A 17,999-nucleotide genomic window follows, 5' to 3' on the forward strand; every position below is an offset into this window, starting at 1 on the left:
GGGGGGGCGAAGGAGATTACCTTCCTCTCCATTTGCATATAAAATATGATGACCAAACGGAGGAGATGTAGGGGAGGAGAGAGGTGCAAGCTCTATTTTTAAGACGAACTGGTGGAGAGGATGGGTGGCGGTCACTTATCTCTCAAGGTCTACCGCCATCGACCATGACGATAGTGGATAAAGAGGTACCGCCACGACCTTTGGCGGTAACACTTGTCCACGTCAGCTAGCACTGTGACGACGCAGGCACGTTGACCTGCTTCCTATCGTGATTGACCACGACTGTAGATAATGGCATCCTGCAGTGAGGGACGACGACGGTAGCAAAAATGTCAAATCCGTTTTTTTCTAAACAGAGTCAAAATAGTGCTAAACTTTCGCTAAATGATACTACCTCGGTCCTGATTTATTAGTCTCTTTATGACTTGTGTCAAATATTAACCAAAGATTTAAGTAATAAAATGTTAATGCATGCCAAAAAAATTATATCGTTGGATTCGTATTTAGACATAGTTTTTAATGATATATTTTTTGATGATATACAAAATATTTTGTTAGTTAAATTTACGGTCAAATTTTGGTACAAAATACAACGAGGACCGATAAAGCACGACGGTCATAGTAAAAACAGTGATTTTGGCCCCGTAGAGGTAGAGGTGCTTCCGCAGCTTTACCCCTGGATTTGTGAGGGAATTACCCACCTTTGCCACCGCAAAAATCTGAATCGGCACCCCCGATGCGCAGCGCCACCGATCTCGCGATTTAGGGTTTGCTGGCGCCGCCGGCCACCGGCCACCGGCGCGGCCCCTCCTCAACCACCGCCACAGCCCGCCGGAGGAGCTCCACCCACGCCCGCCTCCTCCTCTGTCTTCTCTGTCCGCCGCCCAGCTGCTCTCCACCGGCGCGGCCCCTCGTCGACCACCGCCCCCGGATCCGCCTCGAGCAGCAGGAGCTCCACCTCTGCCCGCATCCGCCATCCCCATCCACCTCGAGCAGCAGGAGCTCCACCTCTGCCCGCATCCGCCATCCCCATCCACCTCGAGCAGCAGGAGCGCGCCTTGAGGCTGCTCTTCCCCTCTCCCCTGTAACCAGCCAGAGGTAAAGAAACAAACTTGCATATGCTGTTTTTATGTTTCTAATTCTTATGAATAAATCCCAGCATTTGAAATACCTATGTGTAGATTCATATGCTGCATAACTTGTGTGTGTGTGTGTGTGTGTGTGTGTGTGTGTGTGTCCTCAACATGCATTATTTCGTGGTTATGTCGATACACAGCAGCTTGTGTGTGAAACATGTACTACTATTACTTCCTGGTTATGGCAGCAGTGAAGTGTGCGACAATTTACCTTTTATACATGCTTGATTGAAATTTGTGATGTGAAATGGATGTAAAAGGAAAAGGGCAAATTGGGATATGCACACCGCATATAGCCATTTTATGCCAGCATATGCAAAGAAGAGGTTGAAAATCGTAACAGGTCAGGGGGATATTTGAACCGTAGAGGTTATGATAAAAATCTTGTCGAGAAGTTCTTGGCTAGGACAGGGAAACAAATTTCCAAGACTCAATTAAAAAACAAACGGGACATGTTGAAGAGACGGTATAGTAGTATACACAATACATGGTGTTGAAAAGTGCAGCAACTGGGCTAGGTTGGGATGACGTGAAAGGAACTGTTGTAGCCGATGATGACTGGTGGAAGGTTCATCTTAAGACATGTAGTATCTCGTGAGGCCGGTGATGGGGCGCTCCAAAGACCGACCCGACCCCACCCATCACAGCCCCCACAGATCCGATTCAACAAGTCCTCATCCATCACAGCCCCCACAGATCCGATTCAGCAGATCCTCATTGAACGCCCATGCCGCCTGCGCCTCTGGTGCCCCGAAGCCGCTAACCCCACGCCGGCTCCTTGACACCCGCCCCACCGCTCCCTCGCCGTATGCTGCACCCTCCGTCCCCGCCAGTCCCAGCCGTCGCCGGCGGCGGCGAAGAAGACGGCCCAGGCGCCCCTGCGCACCCCCCTCCCCTGCCCGCATGTACCACCAAGGGTGAGCTCCACGCCACGCCGGCCGCGACCAGGGCCGACGAGATCGGCGGCGCATCCAGGCAACTCAACGTGAGCTTCCTCCGCCGAGCACTCCTCTCCTCTTCACCAGCCCGCCCGCTTCTCAGATCTCGTCTCCCGTCCTTTCACTCACAAACCCTAGATAGGAGATCGGGCCTATCGTTGATTTAACGAGTTTATGCATCGTATTTTGTGGGATCTCCACAAGGGTAAGCATCGTGTGAGATGTCGAAAGGAATAGGGAGTTTGGCAATCTATAGCTTGCTCCCTGTGTCGCGCGTGTCGGTCACTCCCTGTGGGGAGCTCGAATATGTTAACTGCAACAGTTATTGAAAGCAATTGGATTGTGTTTTTACCCTATAAATAGAAACTTCTTGCTCATTCATCTGTGAGTGGAATGGCGTAACTTCTTAAGGCTTTGGAACTAGAATGGCAGAATACTGGTTGTGGAATTTAAAATGACAATGATAGACTCCCATTGTTGTAGTATTGTTCAATTATCACATCTTGTACTCCGATTTGGAATTAAGAATGACAACCATAGAATCCCACTATTTTCAGATAACTTAGTGTGATCCCATTTCTTTCATCTAGTTTCTTCATTTGTTCTTCTGTTCTATATATGGGATTACATCATTACTCTTTGTATGACAGGCAGCAGGCCATGTTGCAGATTTCACCTTGTACTGTACAGGCAGGAACACTGGTGATTTTATAAAGGCAGTATCCTTGCCTTCTACACTGAATATGTGGACCAACATTTTCAAAATTGTAAGTTTAACACCCCCCGCGCGCCCCCACGTGGGTTCTGTTGAATTGTGACCCCATTTCATTGTATTTCATTGTACTGCGAACTGCAAACTCTAGTGTTTCTATTATTGCAACTTGCAAGTTCTCGATGCGTTATACTCCCGACATCCTTTTTATTAGGTGTATTTCCTTTTTACCCCTGTTGGTGCCAATTCCAGCCGTCCTGAATTGGAGGATCATTAATTAGCCGCCAGTAATTACCCCTCTAACCTACATTGTATAACCAGGGGCATTTCTGTCCCAAATTATCCTCAAATCAGTGCTTTGGTTACCGTGTTAAAAAGTTACACCTAATAAAAAGGAACGGATGGAGTATCATCCTTTGCAAACGACTTTTGATCTATACCCACCATGATGATGGTGTGAAAAAGTGAACAAAATGTAGTACGGCAACTGCTCTGATGCATTTTTTTCTCGGGCACGCAGGAGAGCTGCGCATCATTTCATTAAGAATAAGAAGGAGGAAAATAGTACAAGGAAGAGGGAGAAAAAACCCTCTCACCCCACACCTAACAACACTCAGCATACCCTGAAAGAAACTATTCAGCGCAGTTTGCCCAATAGGGATAATATTTCTGCATGGGTCATTTTTGTGGGATCTTCCACAGATTATTTCTCACTGCTATCTTTGCGACTTACAAATGACCTTTTCTCTCTCTTCAATTTCTGTAATGGTTTGTAGCTTTTTTTTATGAAGTAGAAGTAGAACTTGGAACTGATTGCAAAGTTGGGAAGTTAGGAGAGCTAGTGAACCACCCTCCTCACACATGACAAACTACAGCACAGGAGAGGCATTACCTGCCACACTTCCAAACTGCGAATGGTGTTCCATTTCATATCTGTAGGTTTCTGCTAGAGCTTAAGAGTGTGGAAGCGAGATATTTTTGACCTACTTAGTCTGCCACAGCTTGCTATGAGATTAGTCTGTAGATTATTCAGATAGGCTTTCTTTGGTTTAGTCTTAATTCTTATGTATATATTTCGTGCTTGCAGGGGGAGCTTCAGACTGTATCATGGTTTCAATTTCTTCCTGTTGAACCAGATTATAGCGCTACTTCTGATAGAAGGTGTTAATTGTACCCTCCATATGCCGTTTTTGTGCTGTCCTTTAGTTGCTTGTTGCCACTTGTTATTTTTGTTCTGATGCATGTGTTCTTTTTTGTGATCCCTGTTCCTCGTCCAGTTCAAAAGCCGAGCAGAAAGATGCTCTTAATAGCACTGTGCTGTCAGCGTATCTTCGCTTGCAGAATGAAGGTTTCTTAAGTACTTGGACAAATTCTTTTGTTGGTCCTTGGGATCCATCTCAAGGAGAGCATAACCCTGGTAATAATCATGTGCACTACCTGCATCCATCTTTCTTTCTACCTATGTCTAGCCTATGCATATTTATGCCAAACTTTTTTTTTTGTAACAATGACAGATGAGAGGATCAAGCTCTGGTTGTTTCTTTCTGGCCGTCACTCGTCAGTACCTGAAATGACCCAGCCCGCTGTAGCTAAATTAAGAGGTTGATTGTTGTTGATATTTGTTATTGCATGGAGTCTTAGACTGTCTACTTTGCTTATTTATTTGCTTGTTTCTACTGCTTATTCTGTTTTGCAGTTGTTTCAAGTGGTTTATGGGTGGCTCCAGGCAACTCGGAAGAGGTTGCAGCTGCACTCTGTCAGGCCTTAAGAAATTCTTTGGAGAGGTATCATTATACCTGTTATAGTATGAATCTGTAATTTATAATTTGCTGTCTCATTGATGAATTTCCAATCTGACAATATCTCTTGCACAGAGCACTAAGAGGGCTTTCCTATGCAAGATTTGGTGATGTATTTACAAAATACAACCCCCCTACAAGAAATCAAAACAGCTTTAGGTTCGTGACTAAGTTGCTATGCCTTTATCTATTTATTTTGTATTCTTTGTTAACTAGTTTCTTACAATCTTTGTTCAGCAACTTATGCAACATGTCTGTTAAAGTTCAAATGTTGTGCACTACAATAGATAGTGTATGGTATATTGGGATAGAGTGAAGTTGGTCATCATTCCTGTGTTTGAAGGAATGAAAAGGCCCCTGCCCATCTAGTGATACAAAACTTTGTTTAAACAATAACCGAATTGTCAACATAGGTTTCAACTTAATAGATTCTTTTTTCTTTCTGCTATAGTGGATTCGAAAATAGCCGCATCCCTTGTTTTTGCCAATCTGTATATGATGACGAGAATGTAATGATAATATTCAGATACTTGTTGGCCATTTATTGTGTATACAAGCATTGCAGTGGGGCCTGCATGAATTTGTATCCTCTGACATACTCCCTCCGTCCCAAAATAAGTGTCTCTCGAGATGACTCAGTAGGCTGACCTTTCTTGACTTCTAGTAATTGGATGTTGAAGCAGAAGTCCATATCAACTTGCGATAATGCTACAACATCACAGGCTCGCAATCATTCCTCTTTGATCGCGGGTGAAATAAGTAATGTCAGTGTGACATGGAGGATACAGATGTGGCTGGCCATGTAGTTTCATTGTTTTCTGTTTGTTTTCCAAGGACAACTTTGCTTTTCTTGATTTCCGTTCCATTTAATTTTGTTATCATTGTGTTATAGGCGAGCACAACCTACAGTAGAATTTGTCTTCGCGGCCACTGAGGAAGCAATCTTTGTGCATGTTATTATATCTGCAAGGTTAGTTCTTATTATGTCCCGTCATATCGTCGGCTTTCTTCAGTTTATTTAGTGCCAGTGGTCTTACTTTAAATGGTTTATTCTGTTAGATATATGCGGAACCTATCTAGTGATGATATAGAGAAAGTTCTCACACACATTCCCCGTTCTGTTGGTGAAGGTCTTCCAGGTACTGTTTCATTCACTAATTCTATCTTTACATATCTTGCTGTATTGACATCCTTAGAAAATCTACCGTCTTGTCTGCTGGAAAAAGATAATATCTTTGTGCTATTCACAATTCTGATCTGACATGATTTTCTTGTGGTAGGGGAACTTGAAAAAGTCCTTGGGATATCTGATTTACCAATAGGGACTGCCCACTGTTTTATCTTACTTTTTAGTTCTTTATAAGGTGGATTAAAAGATGACAAGCAGATCTCATTTAGATTGGGGAGCCATTCAGTAATATGGTGTTTTTGAAATTTCATCTTTATAAATAGAACTTCATGAGAGGCGGTATGCTAGCTTATGGCATACATTTTGATTTAGTTTTCCAATTGTTCAACTTTTATCGATGGTCCTTTTGTATCATACTGTTATTTAAAGGGATCCCTTATAGTTAAAAAACATGACTACATTGGTTAGTTTGACAGTTAGAACCTTCTAAGTAATGACGCTGCTGGTGATAGTTCTGTTCTGTATTTGTCTTAGTCTGTGTGCTATGACGTTGACAAAATGGGCAGAAGCACAGCCATATAGTGGTTTATATTCTTGGGAGTCATCATTTCTGCCATATAGTGGTTTATATTCTTGGGAGTCATCATCATGAATCAGGCTGAAATATAAAATAGTTCTCTAAATAGTCAAACTAACTTCACTGTGCATTCTATTTCTATGACCAAGCTCATGATAACTTTGCTTTTGTCAGTTTCTTCATCGTTTATGTAAATTATGTTTGCCTTTTTTGGGATGAAAGTTACTCCCTCTGTCCCATAATGTAAGAGCGTTTTTTACACTACACTAGTGTCAGAAACGCTCTTATATTATGGGACGGAGGGAGTTTGTTTTATATCATGCATATTCAAATTCATGGTCTGTTTAATTGAATGCTGCAGTTATTGTCGCTCCTAGTGGAATGCTGGGTAGGCTTGTTGGCTGTTGCCCAAGTGACCTTGCGAGACAAGTATATTCAAGGTATTTCAGAACTCAAAACTCAAATCGACTTGTATGCTAAGCTTTTTTTTTTGGCATTCTATGCCTGTTGATATGACCTCTCACTGATGAGTTAGACACTTAGACCTGCTTGCACCTCTTGGGTGTTACCTCACCTGTCAGTGAGATCCTGTGTTTCTTTTATAAGGATATTCATATGCAGAGCAGTTGATTATGACACTTAGTTCTCATGGTAACTTTCTGTAAATATTTCAGCAAATTATCGGCACCTAATCTACCAGGTTTCACTCAACCCACCATCTGCCAGCTGAGAGGTCAAAGTTACTATGTTGAAGTTGCCCTTGGCTTTCCACCTGCCTCAACTGACAAAACTTCTGAATCGGAAAATAATCAGATTAGGAAAGAATTAGATTCAGTGAACGACCCTCATTTAGGTGCTGATGGGCAGCAAAAGTTAGAATCTGCTGATGGCCTTCCAGTTCTTGAAAGGACATTCATATACCCACCTGAGGCTGTCATGGTACCAATGGTCCATCAGGCATTTGTTCGATTTTCTAGTAAAAGGTAATAGTCTTGCTCTAATGATCTTGTTATATTTGGAGAGTGCATGTTTTAAATTATGTTGCCCGCAGAATGTGGTCACAGGACTGGATGGGTAGTTCACCATGGGAGGCTTGGCCATTCTGGAACTTCTCTCCGTCTTCTTACTTCCGGAACAGGTCAGTCTGGCATACATTGTTTTTTCTATCAATCAATGACTCTGGAACAGCTCATAAGTCAAAACGTTGGAGACCAACTTCAAATGCTGTTATCTACAATGAACTCTGTAAAATGTAGAAAGAACAGCATTGAAATGCTGTTTTGATGTTATCCTATATCTGTCGGAACTAAATAGTGGAATGCAAGATCTAAAAAATAACAAGAAAATATTTTTCTTCAGAGGAATACATGAAATTCTGATTATTTTTTCGATATGTTAGACATAGAAACACCCTCCTACTTTCTGAGCTAGGTGTGGACATAGAACAACTAGGGGAAATCTTGCCATTTTTCAGAACTTAGAAATTTAAATTGCTGAGCATGCGCAAACTATCATTTCTTTAGAAGGGTAAAATAATTGGAACATAAAGTATGTTGCCTACCACCTTGCTGTAAATTGTAATATCACGTACCCATGTTCCTTACAGTAACTCCTTTCTGGCTTGCTCTCATTTGAGGGCCAGAACTTCTCTTGAACTGGAGAAAAACAGCACCAAGGACCGTTTCAGTTGATGCCTAACAGTGTCCTAGCATGCCAAATATTTTTGCCTAACAGGCTAGCTTGTGGCCAAGAAAAGTGGAGCCATAACCTAGCCTAACATGCCATAACTTATGTTCTTATGACGTCATTTTTGGCATGTCTAGCTGTGGTTATGAGATACTTTTCTAATTTGGCTAAGAAAAGTGTGGCACATTGTTGCAAATTTTGGCTTCCAACCAAACAGGCTGTAAGTGTTGTTTTAAAGGCACTTATTTTGTAATCAAGGCTCTGAAGTCTCAACTGCCACATTCCCGCACAAAAAAATACCTAGAAGAATTGGCAGCTAAGTTTATCCAAAAAAATTAGAGTTACTGCTTCATTCCCACAAAATAAGAAGACCTAGAAGAATTGTCAACTAATTTTATCCAAATTTTTTGAGGTTCTAAGGCTCAGCTTGTGGTTGTGGTACTGTGCTAAGCTGGACTAAACTCTTTGTTAAGGATCACCATCCACGCAGCACATCCGGAGTCTCTATGCAATATAACATGTTTTGTTGCCATGGTTCATTGTACCCAAAAGTTACTTGCAGGAATTACATAGATTCAATCGTGCACATGGATCATAATCTCTGGGTGCAACTAAAGAGTTGATCTGTATTATTACATGAGATTTTTTCAGTACTTAGTACATCATGATTGCAAATTTGTTTTGTCTGGTTTCTCCTGCATTAATTGTTTTGTTCTGTTAGCAGCTCTTTCTTTGGATCTTCACGTGGACTTGGTGTGAACTCTAATTTTCTAAGACTAAGAAGACAAAGGAATAGCAACTCCAATGGCATGGCTAGTAGTATCAGTAGTGTCAGTAGCACTTCTAATGGAAGTGAGCATGCAATTGCTGCTAAAGGTGGTGATCTTTTAGCAGATGCTGACTCTGCAGCATGCCGTCAGTCTGATCTGCCATTGAACAATGACATTGCTGGTAGCAAGGTGGTACTGTGTTCTTTTCCTCTTAATTTACAAACTTGTTCCATATTGAAACAGTTTTTTTTCTCAAGAATTGCATTTTAATATATGTTTGTTAGTACAACACTACTTTTTCCTCTTCTCAGTAGCTGCTAACTTGTAGTGGTAGTACAATGCTTTGCTACATCATTCTTGTGATAACAGAAGACTGTTATGCCACTATTGACATACGAACATGCTTATCGACTTATTTCTAGTTAGTTATACGCGTGAAATATGAGTCAATTTTTGTGTAAATGAATGATATGCTGTAAGTAAAACAATGATCAGCTATGAGTAGCTGCATCCTTTTTTCCTACAGAAAACTAAGTATGTATACTACTGCATAAAATATTTTGTCATCTTCACTCCTCAGTGAGGCTTACATGTGAAATAGAGGCTACGGGAATATGACTTGCTGAACAAATATGTGCATAGTTTATCTTTGGAAGTGCATAACACGTTATGTAGCAAATAATCTAAGTCTAAGCATTGATGGTGATAAAATGGAGCAACATCTTGATAGAAACTGATAATTGAATGCTGGCAGAAATTTCATTACATGGAAGAACACATGCTATACAGTTCATGCCATCTTGTGCATAGAATTATTTGCGTAAACTATCAGAACACTAAATTTCATTGCATAGAAGGTTAATTTGTGAGCATATATCAATCTGTTGATGCTAAAATACCACAAAACCAAAATTTCTTGCCGCATTACATGCATGAAGTTCTATTCTGGTGAATAATCTCCATATATACATGTTACACTGTTTGTGTTATTAACTCATTTTGCTATGTTAATGCTTGATAGCATTACCGCACAATCACATTATTGTGTACAATTCTACGTCAGCGTTGTGCTGAAGAAGTCTTGACGTTTTGTATTCGTTCAATTAGGTATCCAAGCGCTCTCGTTCTGAAATAACAGAAGTTTCTTCTCATGCTGGCAAAGAAGTAAACATGCAAGGTACAAATGGTCAGGGGGGATGTTCTTGGGGCTGGGGTGAAGAGGGGGTTGTGATGGACATCGATATACTTCTCTCAGAGTTTGGAGATTTTAGTGACTTCTTTCAAGAGGATGAGTTAGATTTTGGTGAGGTAGGTACCCCATCATCCTCGTAGTAGTTATTTGTAGATGAAGCAAGGTTACAACATTTAGAGAGACTATGCTTGGTCTTGTATGAGAAGCTCTGTGATAATGATGAACTCATTATGCATATGACAGCAATAATATGACTGTTCGGAATCTGTAGTACTTATGAAATATTTAATTCCGTTAAATACATCACTAGTTGTATTCTGCAACTTAATATATTGTATTGACTTCGTTGCATTTCATGCTCCTGCAATGCTGTGCATTTTTTAACAAAAGGTTGCTATTGTTGCCGCTGCTTGTTTAGGTTTCTAGATTGTAGCCAATAACTTCACTTCTGCTTTCTCGAGCTTTTAGACTGTAATCAAGGGTCATTTATTGACTTAGTCACATATTTCATGCGTTGAAACATGTTGCTTTTGATATCACCAAAAGCTTGTGAAAGAATTTTCTCCTACTGTGCAACTTCTTCATTTTAACCTTCTACCCTGTCTACTAGCCATGAAATGTGGAATTCTCTGCTTGTTGGATCTAAACAATGAGCACAATGCAGAACCCTTCTTTAAATGTAAATAACCTACTACCTTTTCTGGACATGCAAATAGAAAACTGTATGACGATGATATTTGTGTTTTAGGATCACTTCTTTCTGACTTACCTGCTATCTATAATCCTGATGTTCCATTTTATGTAGCCTCCAGGTACTGCTGAATCACATGCTTTAGTACCCCCTGCTTCGGAATATGGAGACATGCCATTCATAGATAGTCCATCCATAGCTATGGATATACCTGAGCAAAGACTTTCTCCTGTTGGTTTCACATCTATGGAGGCATTTAACCACCATACAATGTCACCTATTCAGGATGTTGCTTCTAAAGTTCAGGAGCCTCTCAAAGAAATTGCATCACCTGCAGGGTCCCAGTCCTTAGTATTATCATCTAGTAGATCTGATTTTCTCACCAGAGCTGAAGCTACACTCACGTTTGCACCAGAATATGCAGCTGTTGAAATTTCCAGTTGTGAGATGCCGACAACACTGTTTACAAACCCCTACTTGCCCCGATCGAAAAAAAGAGGGAGTTGCGGTTTTAGCTCAAGAGTTTATTCATATGATGTCACACAAAGTTCTAAAGTTGAGTCTGCAGGAGACAAGTCTGAGAAGTCTGATAAACTAACAGCAGCTAATCTTTCACGTGATGTTGGTCGATCGAGCTTATACACACTTGTGCAAGGTAGGAAAAAAGAGAGTGAGAAGAGCTTAAACAATGCAGACGAACAATCATGCAAGGGAGAAACATCAAGACCTGTTTCTGGTGAAACTTCGTTTAGTTCTTCTCTGACTTTGCAAAAGAAGAGTGATAACATGCTTAATGTTGGGTATTTCCTCCTATCTATGAAGACCGCGCTTGCAACTGAAATTGAGTGCATCACATTTCAGGCTGCCATGTGCAGAATAAGGCATTCACTAGTGTCTCTGAGAACCAAAGCATCTGCTGAGTTAAAAAGTGCTTTGTCCAGTGCTATGCAGACAGAGAGCAGTAGTAACTCGGATCTTGTCCCCAAATATGACATGAAAAGGAAAGAAAGTATGCCAGCTAGGCTGTCTAGTGACGTTGACCATGAAATGTATGATAGGTCCCGATTGGAAAACGTGGGAGTTTGGAGGTCTGTTGTGGTACCTAAAGGGGCAAAACCCCTTGATTCTTTGTCCGCTAAAACATTTTCTGGCACAAGCCCATCTGTACAAAGACAACCTATTGTGGAACTCCTCAGTGCCATGGCTCTGCTAGTTCAGCAATCTACTTCATTTGTTGATATCGCACTTGATATGGATGATGGAGATGGTTCTTTTTTCTGGCTCTCCTTGGATGAGCAGAGGAGACGCGGATTTTCTTGTGATCCTTCTATGGTTCATGCTGGCTGTGGTGGACTTTTAGGAACATGTCATTCCAAGGATTGTGCTGGTGTTGATTTAGTTGATCCACTTTCTGCAGAGGTAAAAATCTGATGCTCTGTTTTTCTTGCCATTTCTACTTATCCATGCATCATTTCTCCATGTCCTTTTCTGGATACAGGTTTCGGAATCATCCATGATTGGCTTGTTGCAGTCGGACATAAAATCAGCTCTTAAAACAGCGTTTGCAAACATGGATGGCCCATTATCAGTAATCGATTGGTGCAGGGGTCGAAGTACTATAGCAGAATCTGCTGCCATGGGAGATGCATACTCTTTCCATTATACTACTGGTGATATTCGAGAGACTTCAAATTCTGTACCCATTGGTGGAGATGCAATGAGCCCACCCCAGTCTAGCAGTGATCGAGGTATTCCTGCTGCCATATCTCTCAACTTGTCTTTAACTTCTTTATTATGTTACAAGTATAATATTGCCAGAAGGAGCAAGCCATGATTTATCTAGGGGAGATCGAATATCAATGCAGGCACTTCAGAGGAGCATCATAAGGAATATCACCGTGTTAGACCAACCATCGCTGTCCTCCCTTCACCATCTCTTCTTGTTGGGTAGCAGACTTGTTTCCCTGAAAATATTTATTAAATGAGCTAACATTTAATTGTCTGCACAAGTTACTGATGTAAGTACTGAAATTGCAGTTACCAGGATGATTGGTTGAAGACCTCTGCTAATTGCCTCAAGTTGTGGGAGAAGGCTCCTTTGGAACCTTACGCTTCGGCCAAGCCTGTAAGGCATATTTTATTTTACCTTTTGATATATCAACTGCCTGAAAGCATATTTGTAGTGTCGTTCTGGATCCATAAAAGCAACATGTTATGGAATCGGTAAATATTTTTTGTAATGCAAGTATTCCATATCATGAGGTCAAACTGTTGCCTTGTGACCATGAGGTCACGGGTTCGAGTTCTGGAAACAGCCTCTTGCAGAAATTCCGAAGTGGTCGGATCCTGCACAAGCGGGAGCTACGTGCACCGGCCTGCCCTTTAAGTATTCCATATCAGGATATAGCACAACACAACACAACTGCAAATTGGCCCTAAGTTCTATAGCCATTCTTGAATCTAGATTACTACGTGTTTCTTTGTTTTGGTTACTCTGGAAAGAGTTTTACAGTTTTGGGATTCGTAAATTTCTCATTTGTTCGATCTTTCAGGTTACTTACTATGCACTGTGCCCCGATATCGATATGCTTACTTCTGCAGCCACTGATTTTTTCATGCAGCTTGGAACAGGTAAGTGTCTATAACGTTGCTTCTTCTCTATAGCCAGCAATGATCAGTGCTAATTAGCAGTAATTAATGTTGATCAATAAGGTAGGACTCGAGTTCATAAACTTAAAATCTTGATAGCTATTGATTATTTTCTACACTTATGCCTGCAAAGTGTCTATGAATCCAATGAACATCATTAGTTCACTGTGTTGGCTGTATGACAATGAGACATGTACAGAGATTTAGGCCTAATGCCACCTTTCCTACCTTTGTATTTACTATTTGTGCAAGCTATACGTTTCGTTCAGAGGCAATATTTACAGCCAGTCATTATGCTTTCAAGATAACACTTCTACAAGTTATATGGCTTCATGGATGCAATATAATTGATTTCGTTCTATTTGATCACAACATTGTAATAGATACAAACAACCAAAATAATATAACAATGTTTTGTCATTACTAGGGTAACTTGTCAGTTAGTCATAGTTTAGCAATTCATAATCTCCATATAATTATTCTAATTCATTGTGTTTCAGAGTTTGTTCCTTACTTCTATCTATTTTGCATTCTTATAGTTTATGAAGTTTGCAAACTGGGTACTCATTCGCCACAACACAGTGGGGGGCAAATAGAACAATCTCCTGGGAAACATCTGCCTTCAGGACTTGTTCTTGTTGAGTGCCCTGATCAATTGAAGTCTAGTGGCAGCCACTCAGTTTCTATCAGTTCAGTAACTGAATACTTTCAGGCTCTTTCAAAAAGTTGGAGTGTGAAAAGTTTTTTATCATCTCTGGCAAGGATAATTAAGGATATAAAGCTTACTTTAAACATTTCAACAAATCAGAAAGAGAGCAGTAACATACCTTGCACTGTAAGGCCTTTTACCTTTTCTTCCTTCTCCACTTCTTTGATCCAAGGGACTTACAAAACAATGGCTGCATGTCTCACTTCTTGTATTGTTCTGTGATGATACTCTGCATGGTTTATATTCTTGTATTCTTCTTGTTATTTTGCTCTTCTCTGATCAGTATTTCTTTTTCCTCTTCTTTTTTATGAGCGCAGAGAAGCCCACTGAAATAAATATTGTTATACATACTTGTACAAAAGGAATTGGCAAACAAGAAATACATATTAGTAGTCAACTTATTGTAGGATGTTTATTTAATCAGATATGATAATTTACTTATCATTGTTGTTTTGTACTACCTCTGTAACTTGTTGTAAGACGTTTTTAGAGTCTATGACAGTGTCAAAAACGTCTTATATTAAGTTACAGAGGGTGTATATGATTTGTTACTTTGTAGACATGTTGCTTCTGTTATTCGCATTCTGTCCAAATACAACTTTCCTATTTTCTTGATCCAACTGAGGCTCTTGTCATGGTATATATCATTATTTGTTTTCTCTTATGACAACTGTAGGATGCCTTTATTATTCTGCACTTAATACTAATAAGTGCCACCATTGCAGTATACTTCACATATATATGTCGCCAATTCTTTTGGAGATATATTTTAACTCAATTTTTAAGTTTTTGGATGCAGAAATGATCCAACAGTTCATTTCTATTCACTTGAATTTACAAAAAAAAAGAGATCACATGCTCTGGACTTCTAATCATTCAGTTATATGCATGATGGCCTCTAGGTGGATGAATTGATATATCTTTCATGCTTTGCCTGAAGTAGTGCTGTGCCACAAAAATAAACTTTAAGTTGGTATTTTCCCCAAAATCGCAATGCTAATCTATTTTAACACCCACGGTCCATTATGTACGCAGGTAGTTTATGTGGTCTGCCCATTTCCTGAACCATCTGCAGTCCTACAGACACTGGTAGAAAGTTCTGTTGCCCTTGGGTCTATCTTATCGTCAGAGAGAGAAAGGAAATCATTCCTATATACTCAGGTCGCCAAAGCTCTAAACAGCAGTGCTTCTGCTGATGAAGCATCAGCATCCAATGTTGTAATGCTCTCTGGGTTCAGTATACCAAAGCTTGTCTTGCAGATTGTTACTGTTGAAACTTTACTGAGACTCCATAAACCAAATGAGCTTGCTGCTTTCAAGGACATAGCTTTCACTGTGTACAATAAGGCTCGACGGATCCCACGGTTTGTTTCCACGAGTGACATGTTCCAGTCACCTACTTATATGAGTAGGCCTCAGTCCACGATGATGCATACAGCATCTCCTGGTCCTACCCTTTGGAAAGAATGTCTAGCTCCTCGGATGTCTGGACAAACTCTCTCTAGAGAAACAGAGTTCGATGCATCCATGAGGTCAGTATCATGGGACAACTCATGGCAACCTGGCCGTGCTGTAGGATTGCCTGATCCAAGCAAAATCCTGGAATTATGTGCTCAGGATGACAGGAAGTATGCCTTTGAGCCGCTTTTCATTCTGGCAGAGCCTGGGGCTGTTGATTACAATGATACAATGGAATCTTCAAGATTTGGAGTTGATGCAAGTAGCAGCAGGGTTTACAGCTCAATCTCAGGTGGCACTGATAGTGGAGCAAGCCCGCTACTTGAAGGGTCTGAGAATGAGAGTGCTGCGAGTCTTCATTGCTGTTATGGCTGGACCGAGGACTGGCGATGGTTAGTATGCATCTGGACAGATTCTAGAGGAGAGCTATTAGACAGCTTAATATTTCCTTTTGGTGGTATCAGTAGCCGCCAAGACACTACAGTTCTCCAAAGCCTATTCATTCAAATTCTGCAGCAGGGTTGTCAAATAATGTCATCTTCACCAGAGGCTAGCAATACGAGATCAAGAGATGTAGTAATAACCCGTATTGGAGGTTTCCTTGAACTTGAAATCCAGGGTACTAACAAATTTTATCATTAACTCTGTACTTTTCATTCGATAGGCCATAATGTGTTGTTATCTATGTGTTTTGTAATGTCTACGTATTGTTTATGCAGAATGGCAAAAGGCAATATACTCTTTTGGTGGTAACGAGGTAAAGAAGTGGCCTGTGCAGCTACGGCGATCTATACCTGATGGTATTCCGTCAAATTCTAATGGACCAACACTCGAGCAACAAGATATGGGCTTAATCCAGGACAGAAGCTTGCCTTCCTCACCAAGTACGTTATACAGCCCCCATTCAAAATCTAGCTTCACGAAAGGTCAGCCAGGCAACAAAAAGCAGAGCCTAGTGGAACAAACTGGAATGGACAGTTCAAGGGGTTCATTGCACTTGGTTCGTAGCATCAGTTTAGTTACAGTTTCGCAAGATAGCTCATTGCATCTTGCATGCCAAGCAGATCTGCCGGCGACCAGACCTACTTCTGGTGAGTACTGTCTGTCTGCGTATGTTACTGTATGTTATTATTATCTCCACCTACAAGTGAGTACTTTATTTAGTGTGGCGATTTTTAAAGTAAATGATCATCACTAAAGGATACAAATACATTGTATCATTATTTGTTTTGAATCTTGATCGTGCCAAGTGTGCCAGTCAAGTAAAGGATCATCATGCTTTTAAGGAAATCCATTGTCAAGGACAGTGTCATACTACTATTTATTAATGTTCCTTTTCCCCGTCTCTTCTCTTACAGGTGAAGGGAATCAAAGCAGCAGCACTGGGGCATCTAGTTACTTAGACGGGTTTGCCCCAGTCAAATCCATCGGGTCAATGTCTGCATCGTATCTTCTGGTTCCATCACCAAGTATGCGGTATCTTTCCCCTGCGACATTACAACTTCCAACATGCCTTACATCGGAATCCCCGCCACTTGCCCACCTATTGCACAGCAAAGGGACAGCAACTCCCTTGGCAATGGGTTATGTCGTCTCCAAAGCTGTCCCACCAGTAAGAAAGCAACTCACCAAGGAGGACAGCAGGCACTCGGTTCTCTCTGTTAGCATCGTTGATTACTACGGAGGCACTGTCCAAGACAAGATGAGCAGAGGGAGCAAGCAGGCTGTAAGGCATGAAACATCAGGCCGTGATTACGAAATGGACATGCACAATGTGTTGGAAGCGGTGGCTGCCGAGCTCCACTCCCTTTCGTGGATGACAGTGAGCCCGGTGTACATGGAAAGGCGCAGCGCTCTCCCCTTCCACTGTGATATGGTTCTGAGGTTGAGGAGACTTCTCCACTACGCAGATCGACATCTTTCTCAGCTAACAGACAAGGGGGATGTTAGCTAGCTTATTGAGGTGATAGACATGATGGAAACTAGCTGTTTGTCTTACACAGGAAAAAAACAAGGGCTAGATGCTGCTTGAACCTAAGTGCCTGTCAATGTGTATCTAGATTAGGTAGGTAGGTGAATGGTGCGTTGATGAGCCCAGTTTTGCTTTTTGATAGCAAGAGTGCTAATTTCTTGGGTTGAGGATGTATGTAATAGCAATACCTCTCCCTGTAATGTGTAATCGTTGTAACATTGTAGAACTGGTAACTCAGTCGTATTTGTTGTTCATCGGCTTGAGGTTTCATGTTGCTGCTGGCACCTTTTATTGTTCGCAATTTTTGCGAGTTAAGGCGTTGGAGATTCCCTAAGGCCTTGTACAATAGGAGATGCTTAAAGGGATGCTTAGAAAAATAAACCAAGATTTTCTGAAGCACCGGTGCCTATTTCTACAGAAGAGACGCTTAGTTAAGCGCCTACCCTGCATAAATAAGCACCAGTGCTTAAGAAAAGTCTGGTTTATTTCTCTAAGCACCTCCCTCAAGCATCTCCCATTGTACAAGGCCTAAGTGGATGGCAGCTGCAGGAGCTACCGGAATCTCTCGCCAACTCACTCTA

The 17,999-nt window shown here is 41.1% G+C and overlaps 1 protein-coding gene across 1 annotated transcript; it reads left to right on the top strand.

Moving 5' to 3' along the window:
• The first annotated feature begins 704 nt into the window (after window positions 1–704).
• On the top strand, window positions 705–17,707 carry LOC119287251 (mediator of RNA polymerase II transcription subunit 13-like). The gene is made up of 23 exons (XM_037566775.1): window positions 705–1,098; window positions 2,725–2,841; window positions 3,874–3,947; window positions 4,064–4,203; window positions 4,301–4,387; window positions 4,483–4,570; window positions 4,661–4,744; window positions 5,478–5,555; window positions 5,645–5,724; window positions 6,653–6,731; window positions 6,966–7,274; window positions 7,343–7,429; window positions 8,702–8,936; window positions 9,855–10,055; window positions 10,745–12,049; window positions 12,129–12,378; window positions 12,496–12,577; window positions 12,668–12,755; window positions 13,183–13,261; window positions 13,819–14,114; window positions 15,024–16,065; window positions 16,166–16,537; window positions 16,805–17,707. Exons 2-23 carry the CDS (start codon window positions 2,818–2,820, stop codon window positions 17,398–17,400), a joined length of 5,676 nt encoding a protein of 1,891 aa, XP_037422672.1. The 5' UTR covers window positions 705–1,098; window positions 2,725–2,817; the 3' UTR covers window positions 17,401–17,707.
• Window positions 17,708–17,999: the final 292 nt, after the last annotated feature.

The sequence above is a fragment of the Triticum dicoccoides genome, chromosome 4A, assembly GCF_002162155.2.
Source record: "Triticum dicoccoides isolate Atlit2015 ecotype Zavitan chromosome 4A, WEW_v2.0, whole genome shotgun sequence".
Taxonomy (NCBI): domain Eukaryota; kingdom Viridiplantae; phylum Streptophyta; class Magnoliopsida; order Poales; family Poaceae; genus Triticum; species Triticum dicoccoides.